This window comes from Euprymna scolopes, chromosome 42 (genome assembly GCF_053919585.1).
Source record: "Euprymna scolopes isolate OS-2025 chromosome 42, ASM5391958v1, whole genome shotgun sequence".
Classification (NCBI taxonomy): domain Eukaryota; kingdom Metazoa; phylum Mollusca; class Cephalopoda; order Sepiida; family Sepiolidae; genus Euprymna; species Euprymna scolopes.
In genome coordinates, this window is record NC_136523.1 from 6,992,994 (window position 1) to 7,007,148 (window position 14,155).

The 14,155-nt window shown below is 33.5% G+C and overlaps 1 protein-coding gene across 1 annotated transcript in view; it reads right to left on the reverse strand.

Moving 5' to 3' along the window:
- Positions 1 to 3,916: 3,916 nt before the first annotated feature.
- LOC145266914 (sideroflexin-5-like) overlaps positions 3,917 to 14,155 on the reverse strand; it is a 124,567-nt gene continuing 114,328 nt past the window's right edge. Inside the window, exon 11 of the mRNA XM_080122707.1 lies at positions 3,917 to 5,127. Within this exon, the coding sequence (XP_079978833.1) occupies positions 5,050 to 5,127 (78 nt within the window). The 3' untranslated portion in view covers positions 3,917 to 5,049. The remainder of the gene's footprint in view (positions 5,128 to 14,155) is intronic.

Consider the following 14,155-nt stretch of genomic DNA (forward strand, 5'->3'; position numbering starts at 1 on the left):
TCTTGTGAAGTATGTGGCTCTACTTTTTGCAATTTTATCACATTTGTTATAACCTATGTAGAGTTGACGCTTCTGTGCATATTTCAAACCTTTTAAGATTCGTCTACAAAATTGATACTTGCATAAATTATATAGTCATGCAATTTATCATGCAGCAGTACTTTTTATTTTATTCGCGTATTTGGGTATGAAATCTTCCATTTAATACCAAGATATATTAATATGAAACAACACAGAACTGATCCCATATAACAAAGTTCAAAAACTAATTGATCTTTTTTTAGAAGTGTAAGAAGTATATTTTTGTGGATTTTTTTTTGGGGGGGGGGGGATTTCAAAATTATAAAAAAATTTTCGAAATTAAATTTATTGTGTATTTGTTGAGAAAGAAAAAACAAGAAATAGAAATAGAGGCGAGAAAGGGATAAAGAAAGCAGTGAGAGATGGCATGAGGAGAGAGAGAGAGAGAGAGAGAGAGAGAGAGAGAGAGAGAGAGAGAGAGAGTAAAGAGACAGCAAACAGGGAGGGGGTAAAAAAGACTAAAGATGAGCATGTAAAGAGGAGGGAGAATAAAGGGTGGAAGGAAGAGAGAGTAAAGAAGAAAGGGAGGGAGTAGGGAAAGAGAGTAAAGAGGAGAATATAAGGAAAAGAGAAAGAAGAATAAAGAAAGAAAGAAGTAAAGAGGAGAGAGAAGTTTAACATTTAGCAAAATCGTTTGTCAACAAAGTCTGAAATTACTTTAAGAAAACCTTCAAGAATCTCAGAAAAAAAAACAACAGAATTGGTCCTTGTAAATAATTTGTTCCCCACCTTTTATATCGTTTGTTGCCGTCTCACCCCCCCCCCCAAAAAAAAAAAATAACTTGGGTGATCGTCTTATCAGTAGGAGGTGCTATGCTAACCCCCCCCAAAAAAAAATAATGCCACTCATACAATCGTTTATTAAAATTTGCAAGGCTTTCTGCAATCCAACCATATTTAGTACATATAGAGGAAATTTAAAGAAGGCAATACAATTTAAAGGAGTAACAAATAAGCGAATTAAAACATATATATATTTCTGTAGAAATATATTTAATTATAATGTACATCAATCGTTATTTAAAAAGCTCAATGTAATTACAGAGCAATATAGAGAATAAATGACAAAAACATTATATTCCAAAATTCATGATGTTGACCATCTTATAATTTATTCCTTTAATAGACAGATACTGTCAAGAATTGTATAAGTCAACTGAATTAAAGGAATAAATTATAAGATGGTCAACATCATGAATTTTGGAATATAACTTTTTGTCATTTATTCTCTTTCTCTCTCTCTCTCTCTTTCTATACACATATATATATATATAGATAGATAGATAAATAGAAAAATAAAAAGGAAAAACCCAAGTTATGCCCCCCCCCCTCCCTTTTAAATTTCAACATCTTTTTCCGTTTCTGAAATGGAACAGCGTCACACTTTTCACAAGAAAATCTTCGAATATTTGTACTGGTGTTTTTGTTTTCTTAATTTCATTCATCCAGAGGAAGTTTTGAAATAAAGACGAAACGTTGATGAACACAACTCGGTTTCCTCCTTTTTATTTCTCTATTTCATTGAATTCTATTTCCATTATTCTCATCATATATGTATATATATAAGTTAATTTAGTATACAAACAAATGGCTACATATAAGCATACATGTTTCAGCGAAAACCCGGTAAGGGAATCGCTTCGTCAGGCCAAGGACATTTCGCTGAAACATGTATGCTTATATGTAGCCATTTGTTTGTATACTAAATTAACTTATTTTGGCTCTATCTAAACATTGAGCACTCTTTTGGTAGACACACTTAATAATTACTACCAATACAATATATATATATATATATATATATATATATATATATATGGAACAAACTATTTCGATTCACTTTTCATATAATATATATTTCAGCAGCCATGAAGAAAGACCTGTTCGTCTAAGGGACATAAATGTTCTTAGTAAAAGTGGAGTTGAGTAAATGTAAGAAAAAAATATTTTTAAAAAATAATAAAATTATCCTTATATACTTTTTAAATTTTTATTACATTAAATAAAGTAGTTGGAAAATATTTTTTGTTGGAAATAGTCTTTTTTTTTTTTTTTTTTTTTGACATTTTTTCTTGCATTTACTTGAATGTCCTTAATAAAAGTAGTTAGATGAACAAGTCTTTCTTCATGATTGCCTGTATTTCTTTTATACTTTTAACATTGCATTTTCTTTTTAATTGCTTTAATTTGGTCAAATCAAACTTCTGTATCGTATGATATTTCGGGAAAATACCCTTCCTCAGATATGTGTCTTCAGACAGTAGTTCAAATGTGCATATAAAGACTGTTGTAATGGATTAAGCTATGCAGGTCACCTTTTATTACTATAACCAATATGCAATTCCTAATTTAAGTCAAACACATCTGAGGAAGAGAAATTTTCCCAAAATATCATACAATATAGAACTTTCATCTGACTGACAAGTTAGAACACTATGCAAATATGAAATATATTGTTAAACAAATACATATTGTATTAATTAAAGGTGAGTCTGCATAGATTATTCCACCATTATGTGTCTTAATTTGCTTCAGTTTGTGGCTATCCATCACACCTCTGTTTGGTATTGGCTTCTATAAATTTCCTTTATATACACACCAAGCAATACTTCTAGCAAACTACATTATTTAGTATAAAAATTAAATATAATCCTGATTTGTATACCAACTTTCTGTTATGAATGTTCAACAGTTTTTGTTTTATTAATGTTCTCTTATATTGGGGAACACTTGGGTGATCGTCTTATCAGTAGGAGGTGCTATGCTAAATGGGCTTCACACTCATCAGATTTTTTATATGTGGGGTTATCACAAATGTTTAACATTTTAAAGGATTACCTTATATGTTTTATTGGTATTGTTAAGATTTCTGATATAAAAATTCAACCATATTTGGTATTAATATCAGTAGGTGCACAATACTGGGGATGCTGAATTGCCATTTGGGGAATGGAGTCTGGAACATGCAGTAGTTGCTTCTTGATACCATATTAATGTGAACTGCTCGTGCGTTTTATTGATCTTTAAAAATTTTCCTTCTTGTAAAGTTGCCGTTATACAAACAAAGGCAAAAAAATAAATAAAAATCTACATATTATTTAATTGGAATTCATTATTGAGATTATTTATTAATTTATTTATTGCGGACTATTATCCTCATCTTTTTTTAGTTGTAGTTTCATTCGGCCAACTATCCCTCTGGCCTTCGTCAGGTGGTAACCGCGACGTGATAGGAACTCCAAATCTCCTAACTGCACCCTCAGCAATTACTACCTTCTATAGTTGTGAGTGACGTGGTGAGATTACAACAACTATGGAAGGCAGTAATTGTTGAGGATGCACTTAGGAGATTCGGAGTTCCTAGCCCGTCATGGTTAATCACCTGATGAAGGCCAGAGGAATAGTTGGCCGAAACGTTGTGAAACAACTAATAAAGATGAGGAAAATAGTCTACAAGAAAGAAATAAATAAGAATCCGTTTTTTAAAACTGTTAGAATTGATTCAACACCAATTAAGTCTCTCACTGCCAGATTCCATTTTATCTAGCACGTGTTTCTATTTCTTCCGACCGCATGCCGGTATTAGCCAGCCATTTCTCAACTTTGTATTTACACGTCCATTTTCTTCGCCATCAGATTTTTTTGGTCCCAGACATGCGCTGCATTTTTTCTCCTTTTTATTTTCTTTCTTCTCACGCCAACTGGCACACACTTTCTCAGTTGCATACGTTCTTTTTTCGGTTACTACTGCTGATATCTTCGCACGTTCCTCCTGATATTTTTCAATAAGTCTTTATTCATTCTCTTTTTCTTATTCTCTATCCCGATACCCTAAAAAGTTCCAATTTTTCCAATCCCCAATTCCGATAAATCATCCCAACACTAATTCAATGTCAAGTCTGAATGGAGCCTTTTTTTTACTTGCTTCCCCACAAGGGCAGAGTTAGACATGAGGTCGGTTTTTAACGTAGAGGGAAACCAGCTCCCAAAAAGGGGCACTCTGGTCAGTAATAAAAATAAAAAACTATATCAGTCATGAAGGATTTCTCCTCCATTAACCGAAACCAAAAAAGTGTACTGCAGCATCTGAAGAACAGATACTACACTTTGATCCTGGCCTAACACTAATCCAATGTCAAGTCTGGATGGAGCCTCTGCTTTTTTAATATCTATCCTATTTAATTTACTGAAGATGGCCACCACAGTTGAAGTCCAGATGATACCAAGAGAATAAGGTGTCAGAGTTATTGACAATTGTACACGTCATATAAACACATGTTTATCACTGAACGGTATTAATAGAAAAACTGTTGGACATTAATAAGTGGAATTTGGTGGACAGTTATAACCTGAAGTTCATTTATACCAAATCTGGTTTCATTGAAATTTTATAAGTGCCATTTGGGGATGAGAGGTTTCAAATCACCCTATAATAATAATAAACATGATTATAAAAAATAAACAGAATATTTCAGCATATTTTATAAAACTTGGCAACATTACCATGAGACTGTTTCCTTGGGCGTTACAACATGGTCGTCTTCAAATCCAATGCCAACTAATACTTGTCATAAACCACTGCCCCCCTTTGACGTAAGTAGACAGACTTGGTTCGTTGCATTAATAATTTTTAATACTTTTTTTAATCGTTTTTAATACTTTTTTAATAATTTTTAATACTTTTTTTAATCGTTTTTAATACTTTTTTAATAATTTTTAATACTTTTTTTAATACTTTTTTTAATCGTTTTTAATACTTTTTTAATAATTTTTAATACTTTTTTTTATTAATTTTTAATACTCCCATAATATTATTCACCTTTACTCATTTTTAAGCCTTTCTTAGTAGTTTTCATTAATCAATCCATCTCATTAACCATAAGTGAAAAAAAGAAAGACAATCAAAATGGAATCAATTTAAGTTCCAATTCCACCCCCCTCCCAACATGGGTTTCCAAAAATAATTGTTCACAGTCCTTTATTGCAATACAAATATTCTTCCTTCGTGGATTTCTGGATTTCAGGCTCCAAATCTTTCACAGAAAGCTGAAAAATAAAATGAAAATAAAATTAATTAAAATTATATTTTTGAGATAAGGATCGATTGTTCATATTATTTGGATTTTTCAGACTAGTGTTCTCATCTGAGTTTTATTTTCACGTTTCGGTCAATGTAACGTCCAAGATTTTTCAAGTGTACCTTGTCGAACTCAGGAATCTTTCGGTCAAACTCAAGAATTTGCATGGAATTTTGTTTGTCAACCGTTTCATGAATGCACATGCGTGAATCGTTCACATTACAGATTCCTTTTTTTTTTTTTTTATGAATAAGTAGGTTTGAAAACACTTTTTAAAGATCGTATTAAGCTGGCCTAATGGTTATCATACTTAACTCAGTGTCTTTAGGTTTTGGTTTCGATCTCAGATCAAGCATTTTTTTTTTTTACTTACAAGTGAACTATTTAGAAAAAAAACAATGCTCGCATGCATGTCTCAGTTTCTAAATTAAAATATAATATTTATGCATATTTTATGACAGGGCAATGCCGGGCGGCCTGCTAGTATACTTATAATGTTGAGTTTTTTCTCACTCTGATATTAATGCTAAAAATTACAAGACTCGGCATTTCTATCATGTCGCGGTTAAGCACCTGAAGAAGACCAGAGGACGAGTTGGCCGAAACATGGTGAAGCAACTATGAAGATGAGAATAACCGTTCACAAATGAATAAATAAATACACAAATAAGTCATCTCAAAGGATTTAGGAATGTTTAAATTGGTGTTGAACAAATACTGATCAAATTCAATGCAAATCTAAAATATTTTTATGGTGGAGATTAGTTTTGGTTTCAAACATACAGACACCTTATCTCCATTAGTAATAGAGGTATAGGTATGGATTCAGACAGACAGATACTAAATCTCCATTAGTGATATTCAGATATTAGTATAACAGAGCACGGACGCGTGTATGCAAATGCATACAAAATGATGTCACTGTAAGAAAAAAGACTATAAAAAGTTGAGACAATCATGTTAGAGAAGACGATCATGTTAGAGATGTGGGTGATATCACAGCCATAACGAGAAGTCTTTCATGGCAGGAGAATAAGGAAATAAATGTTGTTCTTGCAAAAAAGAGTCAAGTTATTACTTGTCCTAAGTTCCTTGCGACGTACTCGGCTACAATGTGTATTACTTTACACTAAACTTTTGCCTGGTTTTAACGGCAAAAGTTATAAAACGTTGACTGAGATCGAGTGTTTGTGTCGCCTTGATGGTTGAATATGGTTAAATCTGTCCTCATTTTAGCATCAAATGCTAATCCCTGAGTGTGCATCGAATAGACACCATAATACTTAATTCGCTGTACCTTATCCTAGTTAAGATCCATGCAAAATTTCAGCCAGCTCGGCACAGTAGTTTTTGAAAAAAAAACTAGGTATTGTGATGACTAACACCTATTAATCCTTAACTTTGTATCAAATCGATACTGTAGTACTCAGTTTGTTGCACCTTATCATAGCAATGTTACATACAAAATTTCAACCAGATCAGTCCAGTAGTTTCCAAGAAAACGTGGAATGGACAAACAGATAGACTAAGAGAAATATAATATAGATACAGAAAATTTGTTTGTTTGTTTTTTGTTTCAAATATTTTCATTTAAAACCACCAGAATTCAGGAATAAAATTCAAGGAAGAAAATAACTAGAAATACAGTCTTAAAAATCTATTGCGCAAGGACCTTTTCACCTCCCCCTACTTTCTTTTTCTAATAGAAAAGACATTGCAATTCTATCTCTGCTCTATAATTACTCTCATGGCAGGTGCTCGACTGAGCTTCAATCCATGCCCTTCCCTTGTAAAACATTTTTTTTTTTTTTTTTTTTTTTACAAGGGTGTCACCACTTATCAAGGCCCAGAGGCCACTCGAGGATAAGGGTTAATAGGTATACATTAGTCATTGTGATTTTAGCATAGTAAAGAGTGGGAATTTTGTAACTTGGATTACTTAGGGGGACGATTCAATTAGAACTTGTTCACATTGGACTTTTTCTTTTTTTTTTTTTTTTCATAGGTATCAACTCATTATCAAGGCCAAGACGCCACTCAAGGATAAGGGTTAAAGAGTGTACAGTAGAAATTGGACAATATAATAATCATTAGTAATGAAAATTTGTTAAATTTGATAACTTATATGGAACAGCTCATCAAGAACTTATTTACGTTAGACTTGAAGACAACCATATTGTAGTCAGCTGGGAAGCAGGAAAACGGAAGACAATTCCACAGGCGTGCAGTTCTAAGAAAGAAGCTTTGTTCATGGAATCTACGTTTAGGTTTAGGCACAGATAAAGAGTGGGGGGAATTATTGATAGTGTTTACATTTGCAACAAATACTCATCTAACTACAACAACTATCAACAATTTCCCTCACTCTCTATCTGTGCCTAAAACTAAATGAAAATTCTATGAACAAAGTTTCTTTCTTAGAACTATCCGTCTGTGGAACACAATATTGCAGGGCTGCTTTCCAGCTGACTATAACATGGCTGTTTTCAAGTTTAATGTAAATAAATTTTTGTTAAGCCATGCTCTTAACCTTACCGAAGTTTCACCATTACGAATCATCATGGCGTTGTTTCACCATCTACCTAACACTCATTAGCCCTTATCCTTGAATGGCCTCTGGGCATTGATAAGCGGTGACTTTCAAATAAAAATAAAAATCTTCAATTTTTAGAACCAAATTTATATAAATAAACAGTAGATGTATGGGTGTCTGTCTGTGTAAATATTTAACTGATAAACTCTTAAACTACAGGTCACATAACACTGAAATTAACAGGAAATAATAATCATACACCAAGGATCACTTATATGATGAGTGAAATCTTTGTTTGGATGAATGAATATATCATATGTTTGGATGGATGAATATATCATATGTTTGGATGGATGAATATATCATATGTTTGGATGGATGAATATATCATATGTTTGGATGGATGAATATATCATATGTTTGGATGGATGAATATATCATATGTTTGGATGGATGAATATATCATATGTTTGGATGGATGAATATATCATATGTTTGGATGGATGAATATATCATATGTTTGGATGGATGAATATATCATATGTTTGGATAGACATATATCAGCAAGTTGAAATGCAAACTGTTCATTTCAACTTGCCAACACATTTTTACTTTTTTCTGCGCATGTCCAAATTTAACTCATTTCTTCAATTTATTTAATACTAGCCCGAGTGCCTGGCGTTGCCCGGGTGCTTGGAGGTGTGTGTTGAGCAAAAAAAAGGTGGCAGTAGGCAGGCTCAAAACGATAACGCGAAGGAGGAAAAGAACATGAAAAATAAAAGCATGACGTCTTTGCCATTGCCTCCATCATCAGGTGTGAATAATCTTCTAGCTCGATAGAGGGAACCCACCTTCTTTGCAGCAGCTTTTGCAATGTCCTCAATGTATTTGTTCCAGTTTATATTGCCTGTGAATGTTAAGCTGAGGTGTTTGAAGGAAGAATTCTTAGGTAGAGAGTTATTTGTCATGGACATCGGTGATTGGAGAGGCATCTTGTAATTGTTAAAGGAGAGCAGGTCTCCTGGTCCATTAGTGAATACTCTTACCATTATATTAAAAACCCAAGTCAAGAGCAACCTAAAGGTTCCCTTTTCATTAGCTGCTTCACCAAGATGTAAGGAAGAGTGCCACTCCATTCTCAAGACTGCTCCACTTGCTCTTGATCCTCTCTTTATAATGTTGAGTATTTAGCAAGAGAACATCAAGTACCATTTTTTAAGTTGTTGGTATGACTTAAGCAGGAAAGGAACGGACTGGAAATAATCCGGGGCAGATATTTCAAATCAAAGAATTGTACACCAGTCTCCTGGTCCATTAGCGAACATGGTTACCAGTATGCCAAAGAAGATCTTTTGGGTGAAGAATCTAAATATTATTTTACTTGTCAGTACGTCCAGTGTCACAAAACCCATCATCATCGCAAACATTAATTAATCAGAAATGAATACATTAAAAAAAGTCATGTTGAGAAGAGACTGTAAGTTTTTTTTATAGTTTCTTTTTAAAATTAAAGTGGCGAAGGTTTAAATTAAGGCTAGGCAACTGAAAAGAAAGGATGACTTTCGAAAATATTGGCGAAAAGAGCAGCCTCAACTTGCAGAAAAGCGCCCAGTTGAGAGCGAAGGAATTAATGTTTGTAGCCAATTTTTCGATATTTGTCATACGAAGAGCTTCGACACGATATTGATCTCGTGAAAATCCGTTTCCTCTGTCGAAGGTTTTAGGCAGACATACATACATACATAGATTTAAACGGACTGGTAAGATTTATATTATAGACTGCCTGGGTGTTTGAAGGTGTGTGTGTGTGTGTGTGTGTGTGTGTTGGGGAGGGTAAAGCAGAACAAAATGGAAACTTAACCTTGTTTGAATATAAAAAAAAAACATGTTAAACTTCTTAAAAAAATAAAACAAAAAAACTGCATTTTAAAAATGGAAAAAAAATCTTTTATATGTGTAAAAGAAGAAAAAAAAGTGGGGGGACAGGTAGGCTCGAACCCGGAGGTTTTTTTGGTGGGTTTTATTTTTTTTTCCCCCCAACTTGTTGGGGGGAGCCCAAAATAGCAATTGTCTGATATAACGATTTTCACCGACATTGAGACATTAAATTCTTTATTCCAGCTAAGTGGCGCCGAGGATTTTTTTTCAGTTCCGCTTTTTTATACCGAAAAGCCAATGACACATGCGTGGGCCAATAAATATGGCGAAAATGGCATGGAAAAGTTGCCCAAATTAAAGATACACGCCGAGTCGTTTCTTAAATCTTAGATATTATCATCTCGGTAGCATATAAAAAGTTATAGAATAAAAATGAGCAAGCAAGCCGAGAACCACCGTAAAAAAAGCCTTTGGCGGACATACAGAAAAAATGCACACACACATTTTCACTTTTATGTAATAGACTAGCAAGGGGTACCCGGCGTTGCCTGGGTGTTTGGAGGTGTGTGTGTGGGGAGGGGGGGGTTAAAAAAAAAAAAGTAAGTATGAGGATCAAACCCGAACCGTTGAGGCAAAGTTGTAAATTAAAGTGTGGAAAAAAAAAACATGCGATGTTAACCATTGCCCCACCGCGAGATGCTAACGGAAACACGTTTAAATTTATTTAATTACTTGGATTTAGCAGGTGCCCGTTTTAATAAGTTAATGAGGTTAAGTTTGACTGTGGGATAGTATTCATTTACTGCTGAACGCTTTTTTTTTTCCCAAGATGTTATAGGAAAAAGACATGCGGCGAGCGACAAATATTGAATATTTATCTTACCGAAATCGAGCAAATTAAATAGACAGGCGAGCTTCATTGTTAACTGTGAGATATTACGATTTATATGTGATATAAAAAGTTTTAAAAAGTTGTGAAGCGAGCGACCGCTTCTCTGAAAAAAGCCTTTTGTTGACATACAGAAAAAGCGAACACACATACATACATACATACATTTTCGCTTTTATATATATATATATATATATATATATATATATAGATTTAATCTTTACTTATTTATCTCTTGATAGCTGCATTGATAGGAGACATGGTTAGAGCACTAAATAAATGTTTTGGTTGCAATTCTAGTTGATGGCATCCAAGTCATTTTTTTTTTTAACTTTTGAAATCACTACTATATATTTTAGGTACAATATAATATTCAATAGAAAATTGGTTCTGTAATAATAAATACGAAATCTGCATGAATTAAAATATATTTAAGCATATTTTACGACCAGGCAAGGTTGGGCATCAACTGTTAGTTAGATCATAAATTACCAGGAAACATCATGACCTCTTTTTTCTTCAGTTTCTTTCTTTTTTTTTTTTTTTTTACCAATTCCAGGAATAAAGAACAGAGAACGAAAACACGGCTCCCACAAAACTGGCTCTGTCTTTTATAATTAGCACTGGCATCAACCAAAAACTGACAGAATAAATAATAAAAAAAGAAAGAAAACGGTTCCAAAATCATCAGAATCCAAAGACAAAACGAAGAATATGTATCATTCACAGCAGACAATTAGACATGTCAGTGAGCTCGAAAAACAGGGGTTAAAGAATTTCAGTAATCCTGATCAAGATGCTTTAAAACCCCATCTCCTTCTGTTCCCGATCTAACAATGGTATGTACAGTATGTCAATGGTGTGACAGTCTAGATAAAGTACCTGTGTTATCAGAGGACAAGATGAGGCAGATCTCATAAAGCAAGTGTTCCCAGCCATGGTGTGAAGAAGAGGAAACATTTTCTCCCATCCTCGTGCTCTGGGGGTGGGAGGAACTGGGCTGTGCCCCCTCTTTAGGGTTCAATCAAAAATTCATCTTCCAGCCCCTCTTTGGTGCCACATATTTGGTGAGATTATTCGGCATTTGTGCCAACCTTTAAATATCTTTCTTCCATAAAATTATAGATACTAGCCAGACTGCCCCTCTCTCCATCTTGTAGAAATTCTATGATGAGTTTTTTACAGTTTTTTTTTTTTTTTTTTTTTGAATAATTAAAAGAGAGAGGGGAAGAGAAACGGTAAAGAAAGAGAAAAAAAAAAGGAAAAAATAAAGGAAAAACAGAGAAGCGGAAAGAGCGAAGAGAAAAGAGAGAGCAGAGAAAGGGCGAGGAAATAGGGAAAGATAGAGACAGATAGCAAAGACGGAAAGAGGAGAGAGATGGGAAAGAGAGAGGAAAAAGAGAGAAACAGAGGTGAGGAGAGAGAGAGAGAGAAAGAGGAAAGCTGGAGGGAGAGGAAAGAGAGAGGAAAGAGGGTGAGAGAGAGGAGAAGGGTAAAGGAGAGAGGAGTGAAAAAAAGAGTGAGAAAGAGAGAGAGAGGAAGAGATGAGAGAGTAAGAAGGAAGAGAGATGGGGAAAAGAAGAGAAGGGAAGTGACTGAGAAAAAGAAACGGAAAGAAAAGGGAAGGGAGAAAAGAGAGATGAAAAGGTAAAGACAAAGGAGAGAGAGGAAACAGAGAGTGAAAGAGGGACAAAACAAGGGCAGCGAAAAAAGGTTTATCATAATATTACAAGAAAGTTTAATGAATATTTGTATGATTGTTTGAAATCAGCAGCAGCAATAACTGCGTGATGCTGCCGATCTCTCTCTCTATATATATATATATATACACACACACGTTGATAAAGTGTACAAATTTTAGCTAATAGTTTCCATTTTATAGTCAACAAGCTGTACCCACTCGGCGTTGCTCGGGAGTCTTTATTTTCATTTTTCTTTCACTTTTTTTCCTTTTAACTATTCTTTTTTTTACCAAATTGTTACATTTTTTAGGTACTTATCCAGTTTATGGCCCAATTTCTGGCAACTTTGCATCTGCAGCTTCTGACACGTTACATAAGCAGCCAGAAGACACCAAAATGAAGACTGCTAGACGATGAATTGAAAATGCAGCGTTTCCTTTCTTCCCCACGTTAAGAATAGTGTAACCAAGCATGGATGCACATATGGTAGCAGCTTCAGCTGCAAATGATCAGGCCATGTGCGAGGTAACAAAGGAAAGAAAAAAATTATAAGGGAGGACAGAGATAGATGTATTACACAGGTGGCCCGAGAGCAGCAGGAAAAGACATGGCCAGACAGGAATGGAGTATCACGTGTTCAACACGGTAGTCTTATTAAGCACATTGGAGTGCAAGAAGACTTTTGAACAAGAGACAAAGCGTTATTCTGGAAAGTACCTGTAAATAAATGTCTGTTTTGTTACATAGGGGTTATATTAGAAGGGATGACGTATATTATATACTTGTCATTGCGTGTTCGTCTTAGAGTGTTCATATTGGAGACATAGACAGGGTACACACATTTTAAAGGAGGAACACAAACATTTTAATACAGAGCCGGGAACATGTAATACACAATGAGAGGGGGATAGAAGAGATATAGATAGAGGGAAGAGATATTGACATTTATACAGTTTGACAGTTTTGGGAGTGTTACTATAAACATTATCTTTCTTTAACACACATTTTTGAGATGAGGATTTTCAGTCTTTTATCATAATGAAGGACCATTCATTATTTCTTGATACCGAGAGGGAGGCACATCTCTATATAAATAAAATGAACTCATTTTTTCCCGTCTGATTTTGACATTAATAGGATTAAAAATCAAGATATTTCATGCAAATATAATATGCACAAACGGCAGAACAATATCTGAGGTGTGTTATAGCGTGGCCTTCGTTATAAAGATGGCCGGCCAGCTGAAAAAATGACGTCATCGCCGAGGTCCCAACAAGCAAGATATGTGGAACTCTTGACTGTCAATAATGAACAGTAATTTTTACAGACAGCGTTACAAAACATCAAAATTGGATTAAAATAAAGAAATAAAGAAAGAACACGATGATTTATACTGAAACTCATCTAATATTAATAATAAAAAAATAATAAAAAAAACACAAGTTGTTTGTTTAAGTATTATAAGCAATTGAATATTTCGTTGTATTATAGATTTTAAAGATTAGAATGCGTTCTTTAATTACTTATAAATTACATTTTAAAAAGTGAAGGAACACGATTTGATTTGTAGTAAACTCGAAGTTTATTTGATATAATTAAATGAAAATTATGCATGTAAGATTATGAATATTTGAAGCAGAACACAAGCAAAATATTTGATATGAGTTAAGACAATAAACAAATATTAAAATTAAACTATTTTTTTAATCAAAATGAATTTTTTTTAATCAAAATGAATTTTTTTTTTAATCAAAATAAATTTTTTTTTAATCAAAATGAATTTTTTTTAATCAAAATGAACCACAATCAAAAAAACAATATTTTTAAAAATCGAAATTATTTTTTTTTTAAATCGAAATGACATTTATTTGTTATATATTTGTTTTTTGACAACTTTTTCGAATCTATGTGTACAGTAATACAAACCCAAAATTACATGACAAAAAAACGATAAGATAGAAAAATAATTATTAATGAACTTTTTTTTGTTGTTGTTGGCTAAAATAGTCATAAA